Source organism: Alosa pseudoharengus, unplaced genomic scaffold (genome assembly GCF_046254945.1).
Source record: "Alosa pseudoharengus isolate Yale_2024_CS ecotype anadromous, Long Island Sound unplaced genomic scaffold, YU_APseudo_1.1 YU_APseudo_1.1_scf_4, whole genome shotgun sequence".
Classification (NCBI taxonomy): Eukaryota; Metazoa; Chordata; class Actinopteri; order Clupeiformes; family Clupeidae; genus Alosa; species Alosa pseudoharengus.
In genome coordinates this window covers 33,430,227-33,449,367 of record NW_027468774.1, presented here as the reverse complement: position 1 = coordinate 33,449,367, position 19,141 = coordinate 33,430,227, and the positions used below count along the sequence as shown (strand labels likewise).

At 41.1% G+C, this 19,141-nt stretch overlaps 1 protein-coding gene across 3 annotated transcripts in view; it reads right to left on the bottom strand.

Annotated features, from left to right (window-relative positions):
- The window catches only part of LOC143102394 (E3 ubiquitin-protein ligase rnf213-alpha-like), a 55,546-nt gene that overhangs the window by 14,205 nt on the left and 22,200 nt on the right, over positions 1–19,141 (bottom strand). For all 3 annotated transcript variants that reach the window (XM_076265942.1, XM_076265940.1, XM_076265941.1), the window contains 15 exons: positions 17,263–17,427; positions 15,345–16,638; positions 15,035–15,216; positions 14,715–14,867; positions 10,978–14,586; positions 10,636–10,760; positions 10,453–10,548; positions 10,245–10,366; positions 6,948–7,073; positions 6,776–6,837; positions 6,448–6,604; positions 1,285–1,423; positions 883–1,071; positions 542–669; positions 51–208 (listed from right to left, as the gene is read on the bottom strand). In XM_076265942.1, coding sequence (XP_076122057.1) covers positions 51–208; positions 542–669; positions 883–1,071; positions 1,285–1,423; positions 6,448–6,604; positions 6,776–6,837; positions 6,948–7,073; positions 10,245–10,366; positions 10,453–10,548; positions 10,636–10,760; positions 10,978–14,586; positions 14,715–14,867; positions 15,035–15,216; positions 15,345–16,638; positions 17,263–17,427 — 6,705 coding nt within the window. The remainder of the gene's footprint in view (positions 1–50; positions 209–541; positions 670–882; positions 1,072–1,284; positions 1,424–6,447; positions 6,605–6,775; positions 6,838–6,947; positions 7,074–10,244; positions 10,367–10,452; positions 10,549–10,635; positions 10,761–10,977; positions 14,587–14,714; positions 14,868–15,034; positions 15,217–15,344; positions 16,639–17,262; positions 17,428–19,141) is intronic.

Below are 19,141 nucleotides of genomic sequence, written 5' to 3'. Positions count from 1 at the left end.
GAAAGAAATTGAATGGCGATGACTGGCGATGGCGATGCCGCAGAACTCACCTGCAGCTCTTCCTTTGATGTCACATTCATTGTCATGGCGATGAAATCCTGAAGGTACCTCTGGAAAAACTCTACCTGCATCTCAGCATCTGATTGGGCGATCTGCCGACCCAGAGGAGTCTTCCAATAGAACTCCTCAAACTGCTTCTGGGTATGGCCTATGAAGACAATTCACTAACCAGAATGAACCAAGGGCAAGCACTGGTCAATCTGCATATCTTCTGGTGAGAAGGTAGTGAGAATCCCTATTTTTGAGAGCCTGATGCTCTCATGCAAATCTGGTATGTAAAATTAAATAAACTATATTCCATGAGAAACACCAAATACCTGACATACTAAATGTGCTCTAGTCAGTAATATATAATCTGGAATAATCATTCTAATGATCAACTAATCTGGTAGGCAAAAACACAGGCTTTTATTTCTGATGACTCCAACTGTTTGTTACTGTGTCCCTTCCTGTCCCTTAGTTTAGTGTGCTGCTGCCTCACCCTCTCTCTGCACGTGGACCCACAGCTCCTCCAGGTAGTCTCGGATCCTCCAGCTGAAGGGCATGCTGCAGCCCTGGCCACCAGCTGCCCGGATGGAGCTCGGCACCAGGATGGTCTTCGCCTCAGAGCTGCCCGAGAGAAGAAAGAGTTGGATGGAGTTCAAGGTAACATCATCTTGATTCATCTCCACTCCACATTTCTTGCGCAAAGTGAGATGTCAGAGGAAGATCACATTCACAACCCAAAGAAGTTGGACCTCTATATTTCAGCAGGCCTGCTGTCTATTAGCTCTTCAAGAGAGAAAGCAGAATTTCACAGCGAAAACACCCTTGTGTGCGTACCTGTCCACTCTGGTGTAAGGGACTTCCAGTAGTTTGGCATTCTTAAAGATGTCAAGCCACAGAGCCTTCAGGGCCTCACTGGCATCAGGGTCCAGCAGCAGGTCCAGGTTAGAGTCCCGATCGATCACCGAGATAAGCTGAGCGAGAAAGGGAATGACCACAGCCTGGACACGCTTCCATAGAGTATGTCTATAAGATGACAACAACAATTCCTTTTAAACATGTTTTTTGTTAAAAGGCACACTACATTCACATACAAGAATTCTGCATGGGAAACCTGAACAATACAAATGTGAACAATTCTGTATTGGGAATCAACATGGACAGCAGGGCTAAAAATCAACACCACCTCAGGTTGATCACGTTCAACTTAAGCAGCATAAGTGGATGTGAATGCTCCACCTGAAGGTGCCCCCCTCCTGCAGTGCGTCGATGTTAGCGGCCTCCTTGAAGACCCAGGACGTGGCGGAGTGGGAGCCTTCATCATCACGGGCTAGGAGAAGCAGGTGCAAGCGCGTCTTCATAGTCCTCAGGAACATGGCTAAGGACATCAAAGTCAGTTTTATAAACAGCACTGCAGTTATAGTATAGCAGGGTATAGTATAGCAGGGAATATTTCAGTACAAATAGCACAGAGCTGAGTTGGAATAGGGCCATGCACCCAACATTTTTTCTGCCAACCTTAAGCCGAGCCTCTGATAACTGCTCAGTAGTCAAACAAACGGAACAAGCTGATGACATCAACAACTCGGCTAAACCAAAACACTCTGCGCAAGCTGAAACAGAGATATGCACAACCCCCCCTGCTGTGGGGCCCTCTAGTAGTCACCCGCTAGCCTCCACTGAAATGCAGACCTTAGAGAAACATAAACAACCAGCTCAACAATGCCCAGCTATGTCTACTGGACATGATAAGATGGGTATTGCTGAAATGACTCAAATTCAATCACTGGCGTCAAACTCCCCGGAATCTCAGCAAACAAATGGATGTAACGTGCATGAGGAGATACAGCGGAGAAAATAAGTATTGAACATGTCAACATTTTTTTCAGTAAGTATACTTCCAGAGAGGCTATTCGCATGAAATTTTCTACATACATTAGTATTAACTTAGGTAATCCACACATATTAAAAAATCCAAACATTAAAGTCCCTAAGTAGAGTTATGAGTAAAAAAGTGTAATGGCACAGGGAAAAAGTATTGAACACACTAAGAAAAAACAGTACACAAAGGCAAGGAATGGCAAGGAACGAGCTGGAATCTATACATAGTTAGAGAGTAATTATCCCTCCTATCTGTGCAAATTAATGTAAGCTGGGTTAGTACATATTGATGAGCTATAAAAAGGTTTTTCGTTACCAAGTTGTTACACAAGAAACATGTCATGATGGGTAAGAGCTAAGAGCTCTTCCAAGACCTTTGCAACATTATTGTAGCAAAACATATCAATGGAACTGGTTACAGATGCATTTCAAAACTTCAGAATCATCCAGTAAGCAGTATTGGAGCCATTATCTGCAAGTGGAAGGAACATCACTGCATCATCAATCGGCCATGCACAGGATCTCCTCACAAGATTTCTGACCAGGAAGTCAGAAGGATAGTCAGAAGTGTAGCCTAAGAGCCAAGGACCACTCCAGAAAGACTGGGAGGCAGTAGGTTCAATTGTTACAGAGAAAATCATAGGTAATGCACTCCACCGCCATGGCCTCTATGCGTGCTCACCCCACATGACTCTATTACTGAAGAAAAACATGTTGAAGCTCATTGAAAGTTTGCTACACAACATTTGGACAAGCCTATGAAATACTAAGATAATGTATTCTGGTCAGGTGAGAGCAAAATGTAACTCTTTGGATGTCATACTACACACAATATTTGGAGGAGAAATGGCACTGTGTATCACCCTAAAAATACCATACCAACAGTGAAGTTTGGAGGTGGAGGCATCACGGTGTGGGGCTGTTTTTCATCTCATGGTACTGGCAGTCTTCATACAGTTGAAGAAATGATGAATGGAGACATTTTTTCTGGGAGAATCTTGCCATCCACCAGAACAATGAGGATGAGACATGGCTAGACCTTCCAGCAGGACAATGATCCAAAGCATTCAGCAAAGGAAACTCTCAATTGGTTTCAGAGAAAGGAAATTCAGGTCCTGACTTAAATCCAATTGAACAGTTTTGAAAGTTACCTAAAGATCAGGATTTACAAGAAGGACCCCTGGAATCTTCAATATTAAAAGACTATCTGTTTAAAAGAATGGGCCAAAATCACACCTGAATACTGCGACTGATTAGTTTCGTCATAGAGGAAATGCCTTGAAGCTCTCATTACAAATAAAGGGTTTTCCACAAAGTATTTAGGAAATTTCAGTAGGCGTGTTCAATACTTTTTTCCTGTGGCATTCCACTTTTTTACTCATAACTCCACTTATGAACATTAATGTTTGGATTTTTTATATGTGTGGATTACCTAAGTTAATACTAATGTCTGGTAAAAATTTCATGCAAATAGCCTCACTAGAAGTATACTTACTCAAAAAAATGTTGACGTGTTCAATATTTATTTTCCCCGCTGTATCACCTATTAAAGCTGCTGAGAGCCTATCAGAAAGGAAGGGTCATGTTGCAACACCAGTACCAATACCCCTCCCCACCTCTGTAGACTCCTTGCCACCACAAAGACACAACAACATGAACACCAGATACTCCCCAGGACCTCAGCAGCCAGATGGAGCCTCTGAACCAACATTCACCCCCAACCTTCTTGATTTCCCACACCTAATCACCTCCCCACCCAATCAAACTACTCAGGCCACCCAACCCCCCCTAATCTCCCATCACAATCCCCACCCAATCAAACTCCCCAGGATCCCCTGAATACCCATCACCATCCCCACCCAAGTATGATGTTCCCTGCAAGAATGGAAAGACTGCTGCCAGTAGCCTTGCAGCGTTTTACTAGCCCAAGACCTTTAGCACCAAAGAAGTGCAGGGCACCTCCACACTCTCCCCCTCCCTATTCAGAAGGATATCTTAAGCAGCAACAACAACCTCTTAGTTAATATTCTCAGCCGGCATATAGCACGGAATGTGGAAAATACTGATGGCAACATCAGGGGACAGATGACTGTACTGCATGATATTCTCAGGGTCCCTGCAATAGAAATTGTACTGACAGTAGTTTTGAGAACATGCCAGGACCTAGTAAGCCTATGCCATTCTTTATTCCTGTATTGACAAGAAATAGAAGACAAGTGCATCAAGCTTACAGGGTAAACCAGTCAAATCTCCTACCCGTACCACAACAACCTCAGATTTCCCCCGTGGATCATATTTCTCCAACACTAACAGCAAAACTAGCACTTCTAAATATCAGATCTCTTTCAAACAAATCATTCTTAATGAATGATTTGTACACACAACCTTGATTTTTTACTTTTAACTGAGACATGGTTAGATCAAGCAAACAGTGCTACTACACTCATCTAATCAGCTCCCCCAAATTTCTGTTTTTTGAGTGCTACCAGAGCAAATAAGAGAGGCGGGGGGATAGCCACAATTTTCAAAACATCTTTTCAGTGCAATCAGTGACTTTACATCATTTGAATATTTGTGCGCACATATTAAGTCTTCTCCTCAGATTTTATTACTGACTATTTACTGGCCTCCAAAACATTCATCTAAAGTCTTTCTTGAAGAGCTAGGTGAACTGCTGTCAGTCATTTGCATAGAGTTGGACTGTCTTATTATATCAGGGGATCTAAACTTGCATGTGGATAAACCTGAAAACAATTATGCCAAGGAATTAATTGTGCTAATCGATACTTTCTCCCTAACACAGCATGTACATGTACAGGGGCCAACACACTCTCTCGGCCACACCCTCGACCTTGTTATCAAAGGGTCTCAATGTCTCTACAGCTGTTAAAGACCTGGCATTATCCAATCATTTCTGCATGTTCTTTGATGTGTCTATGTCCCCACACACTCAGAACAGAGCTATGATGGTAAAAAGGAGAATCATAAATGATCAGACAAGTGCTCTCTATGAGCAAGCACTTTCACAGACGTCAAGTCAACTGTCAGACTTGGTAGAAGACTTATTAAATCACTTTAATGCAAAAAGGCAAACAATGGCAAACCGACGAGATGCGCGTTTAGGAGAGTTTTAATTGCACGGGAGGGAGGGGGATGTTTTTGTTTGAACATCAACAGAAGTGACGTATCCCCGCTATCGCTGATACAACCTTAAACAAATCCCCCCTCACAATTACAACAATTAGCACAAAACCCCCCTCACAATTAGCCACTTCTCAAGAAGAATAACCTGGGTGCCTCCATGCTAAACAATTACAGGCACATATCCAATCTACCTTTTATTGGCAAAATTATTGAAAAATTGGTTTTCAATGACATACGCCTCAATACAGATTCGGGTAAAACATCAGTCCTAGTGCTACTGGACCTTAGTGCAGCATTTGACACTGTTGATCACAATATTTTATTAAACTGACTAGAACACTGGGTTGGATTTACAGGCATAGTTATCAACTGGCCCAAATCATATCTACAAGAAAGAAGCTTCTTTGTTGCCATCGGCAACTGAACCTCAACACCATTATCCTTGACCTGTAGTGTTCCCCAGGGGTCGATCTTGGGGCCACTATTATGCTGCTTTCGAGATGTCTCGTAAATCCGCCGCCCGATTTGGAAAGTGTAAATTACCCAGCTTTCTTGCGTCATTTTGGGCAGGCACGCCCACTTTACCTCGGAGTACTTGAGGGTACCCCGAGGTGGACGTACGACCTTACAACAAACATGGCTGCGCCCATAGTTGAGATGAGATGACATGTTGGTCATGTTAAAGTTGATGTAATGCTCTTACACACTAGATTACATTGCTGCTTCAATCCGGTCACCAATTCATGCATTGCACGGTCTTGCTGTGCCTGCAATACAATGTAACAATTTGTTTTCCAGCCGTTTAGCTAGAGGCTACATGTAGCACAAAACAATAACAATGACTAGCCTCCTGCTAATGCCCCTCGTGGCTCGAGAGAAAGGCGTTCCTAAAGCCACTCATTGGTACATGTTGTACGGGTGAGTGTACGATGATTTACGAGACATCTCGAAAGCAGCATTATTCAACCTCTATATGCTCCCACTTGGACAAATCATCCAAAATAATTTGATTTCATATCATAACTATGCCCCAAGAAGAATGGGAGAGTAAGCTTTAGATATGAATGAACGATCTGAAGTCAGTTCTGATTTTTCAACACAAGTGACTGAAGAATCCATTTTTAACAACTTTTGCAGTTTCTTCATGACACGCAATAGCTGCCTTTATGGTGCCATCTTCAATTTAAATTAAGGAGATTTTGGACACTCTTCAGTGCAAAAATCACATATACGTATCAGGACAAACACTACTGATATGAATGGCTTCACATATGAACTCCAAGGCTGTAATTTTGTCAGCATACAGTACTTTGATTTGTGACTATGATGATAACCTGTGGTGTCACAGTCAGTCTGGTACCATGAGGGGGTTCTCACCTTTAAGCTCCTCGCTCTCACTCATCAGCATCAGCAGAAGCTCCACTCTTCTGGTGCTGCGCACGCCCGCTTCGTCTCTGAGCATGCCCACTGCGCTCTGCACACAGCTGCGCACCAACGCTGTGGTGTCTAGAATATTCTCCCAGCCACCAGGTTGCTATATGCATTACAAGCAAGGTAGTGGGGTGAAAGCAACATCAAAAACAGATAAGAAATCAACCAAAATTCAAACAAAAACAATCCCTCCTTCAACCCCATAGTGCCAATTTAACAGTGATTCGTCAGATTGATCAGAAAATAAGCGTCTGGTGACAGGGTTAACACTTACAGCTTCCTCCTGCTCCATGGGCTCTGGGTTTGTCTCTGAGTACATGTCTTCCACTTCCATAGCTGTCACATAATAAAGGGAATTTTAATTTAGTGTGAAAATTGTGAAAGTAGTGTAGAGAAATGCCACTACTACTACTGCAGGGGTATGCAAAGGAGGTGGGTAATCAAACCTTCAGCTCGATCTTTCTCCTTCTCCTCAAACAGCTGGCTGATGGTGAGGTTCCTTAAAGCCTTGATGTCAGAAACCATGTCTTTAGACTTCCGCAAGTCATCAATGTGAACTGATCTCCATGGGCCTATTATGGGGTAAGATCATGAGAGTGTATCAAAAACTGAATTGAGAATTTTGACACCACAGACCACTTTAGAACCATGACAAACTTCTGGCTGAAACGTACAATACAAACATGGATCACGTTCACCCAGATCTGCACAATGCTGGAAGAAGTAAGACAGTGTGCTGCCTTCAGAAACAGCCCGTTATAACCTCTCTCTACACTTTCAAAGTTTACAATACTTCGGATTGTCTGTAGCGACCCTATCCACCCTACCACCGAAGTGTACGAATATTTTGAGCCTTGTCAGTGATTTGAAAATAGCAATTTATTTTGTAGGGGTGCATGATTCAGCAAATGTCACGATACGATTCAATATCAATTTTTGGGCTCAAGATTCAATTCAAAATCGATTTTCGATTCAAAAACGATTCTCAATTCAAAAAACGATTTGCAGTATAAAGTTACTTTTCCCATATGATTGCAGTAGACAAACCATTTAAAAAAGAAACACGACCAATGAAATGTAGTTTAATAACACCCTTACTCAATGTCAGCTTTGAGTAAGATGTATTGTTTTTATTCTGTCCACTCATAAAAATGGCCCTTAAATGATGACATCTGTTGATTTCCATTTTATGGAAACTCAATAAATTAAGATACATATACTTCATACATTATAGCATATTACAATACAGCCTATAAGGCCTAAAGAAAACGTATTTATTTATAGAAGAGCAAAGTAGCCTAGGCCTACACAAGACTAAACCATAGAGAGGGCTGAAATAAAAAGGCCATCATGATCATTTTGCCAACAATGACGTTGAACCATTGATTTGGTTCAGTGTACATCAGTGTTGGGCAAGTTACTTCAAAAGCGTAATGCATTATTTATTACTTGTTACTGTCATCTCAAAGTAATTTGTTACATTACAATATTACTGTCTTTGGATTGTAGGGCATTACACTATGTTTACATTACTTTCACCAAAATAACAGGAAATATGGATTTGGTGTTCTCAATAGATCCCAAAGGCCAAAGGTCACTCACAACTTAATATACGTAGTAAAATATAGCCATAGTGAAATTGTATGTTGACTTTAAATGGTTGTCATCATTGCTGGTTGCCTATCATTCCACTTACAGTGGTGTAAACTTAATGCAAATAGTTTGAGAATAATGGCTACGATCTTTGTCTGTAAAAGCAACATTTTAGTTATTCTCACTGCTTGAAATGATAAATTATAGCCTAACCATGTTATATCTGTTGCATGAATGGCAGAGATAACTCAAATTCCCTTTCTACAGTCATCTAAACTAGGCAATCAAATTCCAGGACCAGCATAGATTACTTTTTTTAATTCTTGGATGATCTTCTCTGGTGCCAATTGAGCATTTCTCAATTTTGGATTAAAAAGCAAAGTTACTTCAGTTACTGAGAATTGTACCGAGTAAAATATTACTGAAATTGTATTGGTAATGCCTTACATTACTGCATTACAGCAAAAAGCAATGCATTACTGTAATTACATTACTTTTTTAATGCATTACTCCCAACACTGGTGTACATGTATGTGTTTTGTTTATAACTTAAACCAATAATTATAATTTTGACTACATTATTTAGTATAGGCCTACTTGATGATAATAGCCTGCCCTCTAATAGTCCCCTGGGCAGATGTACAAAATACAGGGAATCATGTGATAGCCTACTGACATTGATGCTGATTGAAGAGGATGCAGCTTGAAGGTTTAATATTTCGGTTGAATATTTCAGTTCAAAATGAAATCAAAATTACACCTCTCCCTTTCCTCCCAAAGTAACATTGTAGGTCCTACTCTCCTGCTAAAGTAAAACTTTTAGCTTTTTTCATACCGCGCCAGGTTACATCATGAGTTTAACAAGTAAAAACACTCAATGGAGAGCAAGTAGGCTATGTTTTCTCTAAGAATTTAGCTCAATATTACGTGCAAGACTGGTGTTTTACCAAGCATGCCGACGTTTTTCATCTCTTAGCACTGTCACCGTATTTGTTAGATGACATGCGGCGCCAGGTTCACGGAGGTGAAAATGAAAGGTTGTTAACTAAACTATGTAGTAGGCCTTAGGTAGACAGACAGGCTTTGTGGTTAAAACTATATGAAAACTAGTCTGCCACAGCTAACTTCAAGCACAGTAGCCTACACGGCAGAAATTAAAATTCAATATCAGCATTATGAGATGAAAATCCCGACAGGGCGAACCCGACGCGAAGCTAAAACGAGAGAGAGAGGAGAAAAAAACTTCATAAATTATGTCTTTTAAAATCGATTTGTTGGCCTTTACCGTTTCATAACTTATGCTGATAAACACATAGGCTTAGACTACTTCGCCACGCACAACACATCAAACATTCTTTAGAATGCAGCAGATCAACCCGTTTGCTTTCACTTTCATCCGCTTTTCATCCACTTTGCGTCTGCTTTCACAAATCCATTAGTGAACGGGCTGCTTGCTGAGGATGAAAGACGTGAATCAGAAACACAAACCTGTTGTCTGCGGTCCGTTAACCTACAGCAAAGGACCTCCGAACGTTGGCGAAATGTGCCCTAAACCCGTCGCCTTCAATGAGGATGGAGCAGGTTGTTTCTTCGAGATTTGCCCAGACTAGCAGGTGCACTCATTCTTTTGATTATCTAAGTGCCCAGGCGTCAAGAGTGTGAAATCGACGCAGCGCCATCTGAGAATTGCGAGCTAATCTCATTTCAGGAGAATAGTTTAAACGCCGTTACAAAACAGAACAAAATATGAATTGATTTTGTTGCACACCACTATTATTTTGACGTGGCTCCATGCCTGCTGCTACAGGCTAAACCATTTTGTTGGTTGGTCTACCTCAAAACTCTGATTAGTAATTTTGCTCCCAAACGAAAATTTAAACTCATTATCATCCATGTCAGGCCCCATTTCAAATGCATTTAGGTTTAACAAAGGATGCGTGTTGTCATACTGTACATAACAGATTAGAACATAAGGCAAAAGAAGCGGAGTAGGCCTATGCCTACATTTCTGCTGCACTGTGAGCAATAAACATATATGGGCGTTGCAGGTCAATGTGCATCTAATGAGAACAGAGGTCGCAGAGGTCATACGTGAAAACTGTAACATAAAACTTTGAAAAAGGAAAACAAGAGAAAAACATATGCCTCACCTCCATGAAACCCAACATATGAGGTACCTCCTTCAACCCTGGGCAGTTTGGTAATGAAATAGACGAACACGGTCTCTTCAACTTCTTGTTTTGATTTATTAATTTCATTAATTGCAGAGTATCTGAAAAGGAATAATGTTGTCACATCATTTCCTAGGTAAAACAAAAGAGTTATAAGTGAACAAAAGTTACTTAGTATAAGACTCACTTTGCTGAAGCGATGAGGTTTGAACTGTGAGTGGCTTCATCAAAATCCGTTTGAATTATAAGGATTTTTGACCCAAGAGCAGTATCCAAGAAAGTTCTAGCAAAAGAAATACAATTTAACAAATGCAAATGTACAACTTTCCACATGGTTCTTTATCACCATTCATGCTCATATTTGTCCAACCTGATCTTCTTCAAGAAGGAGTACTCTGTGTCAAACTGTTGTAGAGAGAGGAGTTCAACACATCTCACGGCTTCTTGAAGTTGTCCCAGATCTGATGCTGTCAACAGTCTGGAGAATGTGGTAACCTATAAAATATGCAGGGGAAAAAGCATAAAGCATTTAAAATTCCCTTAAAATTAACATATCTAACAGATTAATAACATGGCCATAGCCTTATCTAGATGTGTCCATATTGCCATACATATCATCTTTACAAAATTATAGATTATTAGGGGTCTCATGACTCATGAGCCTCCCTCACAGCTGGCTAAATGTAATACAAAATGACTCGATTGATGTTACCTCAGTAAAGGAGGTAGAGAGTCTGTCCTTCTGCTGGATCTGAGCGAAGATGAAGTCAGTCAAACAACTGTGCTTCTGTTCCTCAAAATAGAGCCTCTCCAGGTGCTGACTCTCCACACGAGACAAGTTTGTGCAGTCAAGCCGAACCACAGCATCTGGAGTTGTGCAATTCAGCAAGACTAGTTTGGCTTCTTCAAGCACTCTCTTTTGGTAGTCTGGTGTTGTCATGTTGTCTTTTAACTTCTCTGTTATTTGCAGAATGACGGAGGCACACGTATCAGAATGATAGCCAATGAAGGCATCAGGGAGCTGGTATTTGTGCACCTGAATGGTCAGTGACTGACTGTTATCGGAAGAAACAAATGCCTTCACCCACTTCTCCAATTCTTTGACAATCTCCTTTTGTTCACTACCAAGCACAGTATTGATGTCTAGGTAATGCTTCTCCAAACGGTTGATGAGGGGAATGGGAAATTGCTTGTAGACGATCTCTTTCTCCTCAATAACAATTAACCTGAAGTCTTTGTGCACCCTGCACTTCACTCGATGAGTGCCAAGCCCCAAATCCACATATTTTTGCCCTCCAAGGCAGACATAATACTGGTTGAGGGCATCATACAGACTTTCATATAAGTTTTGCAAGTTCAGTAGCACAATAGTCTGGCCGGTCTCCATGCAGATCTTTACTCGATTGATGTTTCGGCAAATCTGGGTGTATTCCTGGTCCTTTGGAAAGCTGGAGCCGAATATGATCTCTGGTTGGGTCTTCTGAGTGAAGAAAGTCTGCTGAAGGATCTGCAAAGCTGCATAGTTTTTGGTCAAGACGAGCAGATAACGGCATTCCTCATCTTGTCCAATGGCTGTGATATTCTGTCTAACAAGCTCAATGGCATTGATACTTTCCAGGTTGGGTTTGAGCTGCAGCCTTTCAGTGAAGACTTGAACTGCATTCACACCATCTTTTCCACTGAAGTTCCTCAGTACTGCTTCCACAATCTGCTCTGCACCAGGCTTTTGCCTAGAGGTTTTTGCCATGGCAAATACCATCTTGATCAAACTGTAGTAATCACGCAGTCCAAAAAAGCCTTTTCCCTGGCGTTTGCAGACATTCAAGTAAGCCCTTGCAAATGGCTGAAAGAAGTCCCTCACCGTCTCAAGGACCATTGCTTCAGATGAACATATTCCCTTTGCACTTTCAATCAACTCTTTCTGATCAGGGTCTCCACGGGACACAAAGATCCCTCTATTCATCTTGGCAGGGTCCAAAGCCCAGTTAGATATGCCAATGAAACCAACCTTTTTGTGGGGCAAGGGTTGATCATCAATGCATCCCTCTTCCAATAGCGGGTGTAGGGTCTTCAAAGGCATTTTGGGAGAATCTTCAGCCAATCCAATCTCATCCAGAACTACCACAGAGATGTACTCTTTGAGGTTCTTGCCCTCCTGAAAGCGGGCACACTGTTTGAAAGTATTGATGATGCCATCTGGAGTGGAGTGAGGGCTGCACTGAAAGGACACCAAGTGGATCTGCTTAAGCTTACGGTACAGATCTGAGTGTGCTGCTTGACCCTGCATGGCATCAGCTACCAGAGTTTTGGAAAGAGACTTGGAGCTTCCTGGTTTTCCCACTAGAAAAAGGGGGATTCTTAGTTCAATGCAAATCACCATCATGAAGACATTTTCCTTCAGGGCATTGTTACGGGCAATAGTATCCCCAAGTGGCACTCCGCTCAACATCAGATCCTGCATGAGGGAGATTTCTTCATTCATTTTCCCTGGAGTATAGACTTCTCTGAAGTATTTACTGACTTTTGTCCTGTACTTCTCTTTATCCTCTAGACAAGCATGGTAACACACTCCAATTGCCATTAGTAAGGACCACAGTACTGGGTTTCTATCATTATCAAACCTGTAAGCTCTTTCACTTGGTCCAGGTCTTCGGTTTCTTTGGTATTTTTCCAGCTCACCAAGGAGCATTGGGTGATTTTTATAAAACCACACAAATGTCTGCATGCAACGCTCTACATCCCTAAGACTCACAAAGCTGCACTCATCCATTCTGGTCCTCATATACTTCTGGGATGATGCCATGACATCTGTAATTATGCTTGTGTATCCTACACTAATGGAGTGCTTCTCAACCACTCTCTGGACTATCTGCTGGATGTACATTTTCTCTGTCTGGTCATTTAGCTGCCCAAAATCCCAGACCAATGGTATCATGCTGGGGGGCAGAGCTTGAACTCGATAAACAAGTTGACGAAGAGGAATGGTCCCAAGCTTCTCTTCTGTTTCATCAGCCCTGACCCTGTACCCCAAACCAGCAGATTCCAATCTCTTAATCATCACATCTGTGTGTTTCCGGTATGGATTACAGGCAGCGATGATTTGTAAACCGGTGTTTGGATTGAGCTTTTTTCCCAGTGCAGTGTTGTCACACAAGACTTCCTTTATACTGCTAATGGCCTCAGTTGTGTTGGCCTCATCAAAGAAGAGGACAGAGTCAAAACCATAGTTTTCTTTGTTGGTGCAAGCAATGGCCTCAGCGTCTCTCACTTTCTGATAGATCATGTCTGAGCTTGTGCCCCCATGTACTTTGACAAGTGTCATGTTTTCTGTGTTCACTCCACTCCTTCTAAGCTCACAAAGAAACTTGATCAGCCTAGTTTTTCCACATCCAGTCTCTCCCATGATAATGACTGGGATCCCACAACGGAAGCGCATGTGAATCGCAAGCATTTTCAGGATGTTGTCTGTGGTCAGCTCGTAAGTTTCATCAGGATCAAGAGGCCACTGAATTCCCAAAACATTGCAGAGACGTTCAATTTTCTCTCCTCTTGGGAGCTTATCAAAGTCCATGTTAAAAGGGACTCGGTTCAACTTTAGGCCCTCATACAGCTCTATGGTCATGATGTTCCCCTTAATCACTCTTTGTGTTGAAGGATCAATGGCATCAACCCCATTCTGTCCATTTGGTTGAAGGTGAAAGCCAATAAATGTCATGGATATGTGATCATCATTAAAGAAGATGTAAGGGTGTGGTTCTGACTCCCATCTTTTTCTGATCCTGAATGGAGCCAGATCTGCCTCGTTCAACTCGGTAAGATCCATCTCGAACCTTCCAGGACTCTGATCTGAGATGCTGAGAGATGGAGTAGCAAAGTCCTTTGCCATGAGAATCATGAAGTCCACCACAAAGTTTTTGAAACCTTGCAATGTATCCCCTGTGAAAGAGGCATCACAGAACACAGATGTTTCACAGTCCCGTAGCTGTAAATTTAAAAACCAGGCAAAGTTTCTCAGTTCTGCCCAAGAAGGATCCATAATACCACAATATACAAACATCATCTGAAGACATTGTATATGAGTTCCCTCTACTCCTTTGTATGTAAACTCATCCAGGTTGGCACGGTTATGGAAACGCATCAAGTATTGGTATGGTCGCTGAAAGCCTTCACTTCTGAATTCCTGATCATCCATTAGAGGGTCTTCTTGATCTGCTGGATGAAAACCATCATCAATTCTCATCTCCAGTTCAAGGACCTCTTTTGGAGGACGGCAGTAGATAATTGGGAACACATCCAGGAAGGCAGCAGAGTTATTTGTGTTCTATTGGGAGACAAACCAGATAAATAGATTTAAAAAAAATCTTAATACACTTTTATACAGTTAACACAGTACCGGTATATAAAATACAGTTTTATATTACACTCTAGCAAGTTTTAGGATGTGCTCACAGTTGTTGGACCATTCCTCAAGTTTCCATCAGATTGCAAAAGCTCAATGATGTACAGATGATTGTTGCTGCACTTCCACATTCTTCCCTCAGAATCCATCAAGTACTGCAAGACCAGAAGTTTGAAGAGGAACTCGTGCAACCCTTTTTGCACCTGGGACACATCACAACAGAAAATATTTAAATAATTTGAACATGGCTCAAAGATATGTATTAGGCAAAAGTAGATACTGATACAAAAAAAGCCAATCATGAAAAGACTTCATTAATGCCTCTTTATACTTTCTAAAAATTCAATAAAATCTGTTAAAATAATCTTACTGAAGTGGTGACATCAAAATGGAAGATTGTAAGGTCTTTTCTCTCCATGCTTTCGAGTAATGAATGAAGAATGATGTTTTCATCCACCCTGGGCTCGATCAAGCGGATACACTTAAGCAGAGATGGCTTTTTGGTAATCCTTTTCAGTTTCTCATACATTCTCTGTATATACAGTGACTTTCCTAGATAAAGACATATAAAAAGGACTTTCATGTTCATTGTCAACATTTGCTATATATTCTTAAAATACTACACACATTACACAAAAATCTTATTACACAAAATTTTTCCAAATTATCTATCTACTCACCTACACCTGCTCTTTTGGAGGTCACCAACCCAACACGCAGCCCTTTTTTGAACACAGCAGCTGCACTGGACTGTTCTGAGGGAACTCTGTAATGAGAGGTCAGGTACTCCTGTATGTCTCCCAGGTGCTCCTGAGGCACCATGTGCAGTCGGTACTGACTGAAGGCAGAGGGGATGTAGGTATGTTCCCGATCAGCACTACAGATGAGAACCAGGCGGTAGTCATCTGAACTCTGCATTTTCTGCTTGTGGAAGAACTGCTCAACCTTGTAGCTGGCCTCATAGGGGAGTTGGTCTACATATAGCATGGTGTAGATCTTTTTCGTGTCAAAGTCAGATTTTGCCATCAGGCAGCGGCGGAGAAACAATTCAACTTGCTCATAGGGTGTTTCGGGATTGCAAAGCAGTACCTCATCATACGTCGGAAGGGCCTCTGACTGACTGGCCATGTAAATAGAAATACAGGAGGTAAGGATCTCAGCAGCAGGACACACAATGAGATTTGGACGCCCAGCAACCAGTCCTTGTGGCAACTCTCGCTGAATGGCTCCCTTTCTCTTCTCACAAATCATAATTTCCTCATCACCGCTATCCTCATCAACTTGGTTAGCTAAGATTTCAAGCAGCTTTCCTAGACGTCCAACATCAAGAGAATCTGGGAGAAAGGCATTCATATCTCTCATGTAGGCATTCCAGATCAAATCCAGTTGGCCTGGGCCTTGAACAGTCTCCATCTTTCTGAAAACAGAATCAAAGTTGGAGTCTAATTCAGCTTCCAAAGGTTTACCGATTTCTTGAGAAGTGGGAACCTCAATAAAAGTTTGAAATTCAATATCATTGTTCTTCTCAGGGGACTCTGTCAGTAAGTGATACTGCAAAGAGTGCCAAGCCTCTCTGAGGTTGGACAAGTTGGAATCTGATTTAATGAATGAGAGCATCATAAGGGTCTGTTGATCAGGTTTTGTTATGCTCTTCTGTGTCAGTTTACTGCAAAGGTAGACAATCTGCTCAGCAGTGAAGTAGTTGAGATAGTAATATTGAGAACGCTGTTTGTCCATGAAGTCCTTCCAGAAGCTAAGGCATGTCTCCATCCTCTTGCACAGTTCTGGCAGCTGCTCAACTGGACTTCCTTCCACTATGATCATGCTGACTGCGCTTCCTAGGCCAAAGTCTATTATGACTCCTGCCTGCTCTGCTTTACAGTTAATGTTGGCCTGCCACTGACGAAACAATGGATTGCCAGCAGCGTAGAGATCAATGAATGCTACCGCCAACCTCTGCACACTGGCAAAGACCTGAGGAAGTGCATAAATAATTACTTACATAGCACTTACATATTTCATCACATAGATGACATTAATATAATTACTAAGACACAGACTGTATAACAATTTTATAAGAATTAATTCACGGTTTAACCAACAACTTATAAGAAGAGTTTTAGCTGATTCAGTCACGGTTAATTAAAAAAAAAAAGTTTGCAGTCTGGTAAACACACAGAACATGTACGCCTATATGGTAGACAATCCCCTTATTATATACGAATCCTCTCGACTGGTGGAGAGCTAAAAGAGAGATTTCCTGAAGCTGGCCACTACTGTAAGCATTATCTTTGCATACCGGTGACATTAGCGTCATCCAAGCAGGTATTCTCCGCAGAATTCTCTCACAGTCAATAGACTGCGCACAAGACCAACTCCACAGCATATGTTGCTATTTCTGAATAAAAATCTGTAAATACTAGTTGTCCGCTATACTCAGGGTTGGAATAGGCTATAGTATTTTCATTTTCAGGTATGAAAATGACACAATTTTGTTAAAACGTTGGCTGTTGATCATTAAATAGATTAAATATACCAGATAGCGGAAGACCCCTAATAACAATAAATTGCAGTAATCCTGCATCTCACTGTGTGTACCTCAGCAAAGAGATCAACCTCACTCTGACCCTGGTCCCCTTTCCCAGACATGAGCATGAGTTTGTTCTGAAGATCTCGCAGGTCCTCAAGAGAGTAGTGTCTCAGTTCTTGACCATCTTCATGTTCCTCTGGAATTTGAAGTGTTACTACCGTGTCTAGGCTTAGCTGGAAGACAACACAACAATTAATTAGACTAGAATAGGAATGTTTAGGGACTGGATGACTGGCTATACTGACTGCTGCTAATGATCTTGTGACCTCTTGATGTCCATAGAAAAGCAAAATTTGGATTTCACCTGTTTCTTTTAAGAGACCATTGGGAGAGAAGGCAAGATAATAACAGAGCAGGAGGATCCCTTCAAAAACCTCCTGAAGACCCAACTCTTCCTAGAGTACCACCTCTACATGCACTACTAACAACAGAACATCCTTAATCTAGCAATTACCACAACCTTCTTCTCCATCCTGACTATCTATTCTTCTTCCCTTGACTTAACTTTGATTTAACTGTCATTCTATTCTGTCTGAGTAGTATTTTTTGCTGCACTAACATGTCCTAGTCGCTATGTACCTTGACTGTTCCCTTTTTGCGTAAGTCAATTTGGATAGAAGAATCAGCCAAATGTAAATATAAATGTAATATAATAATATACTGAGAAGACAAACAGTATTTTGAAAACTTAAGTTGAACTTGAATTAGACAAGAAAAGGGCTATTTCACAAATGTGCTTTTCTTCTCAATCTATTCTTTTCTCGCCTTATTATTCCTAAGGGTCCTTTAGTAGAAACAAGTGAAATCTTATTAAGATGAAATAAAAAATCAAGACAAGACATTTTCCTTAAGTTCATAGTTTTAAAAGACACCATCATTATTATTATTATTGCATGCATATACATGCATTTCTTATTTCCAATTAACCTCTCAACGGTTTACAAGTTTGTAAACCAGGGGTCTCAAACTCAAATGAGCTGGGGGCCAATTCTGCCAACGTCATCTGATTGGAGGGCCGGCTATTTCTGAAAATGCAATGTTCTTTTTTTTCAAATACCACACAAAACTGCAAACAGAAAGTGCAAGTGTTTTTATCTAGTTTTAGACACCTGTGCTAGCAACCTTAGCTTATAAATAAAATAATGATAAAATAAATATTAATACAAATTATAAAACAAATGAAAAGCATAAAAACAGGTATGTGTGTGTTTCACACCAAATAAAAATATTTTCCTCAAATAACTTCAAAAATTTCAAAAGGCCATGGCTTGAAAGTGGTCAGAGATAAAGTCCTACTGTAAATGTAAAAATCTTTGAGTAAAAAAGTTTATGAAGGGGGTAAATTTACCCATCTAATTTGCCACTGGATGGCAAGCACCTCAAATTATGCACCTTTCAATAAATACTGGATGAACATATTTGAGCAGGTTTACTTTACTTTTTTCATATTACCCACATAACAAATTAACAGGAAAACACCTAAGATGTATACCAACACCTAAGATGTATATGGTTTCTAAACCACAAGGCCTACAATAAAGTATTCTGGTTAAATGAGTTCCTATCGCGGGTAATCGGAGTACCCAGAAGTTCGCATCATATTGCGGGTGACTTTGTAGTTTAGAGCCCTATTTCTACTAGCCCTGCTGTCTGTACCACGTCCATTACGGACACTATCATCACGATTACCACTGCAACCTCCAAGCTATGTTGGGCAGAGGGTCGAAATAAGCATGGTATGCTTAGTGGACACCGTCGTATACACGCAGATGCACCTCCATTCAATAGACGATCGATCATAATCTCCAAAAGGATATTCTCCTTCAGATTTAGAATAGGTGAATAACATAGCCTATCTATAACACGTAAACGTTTTTCAACATTTGG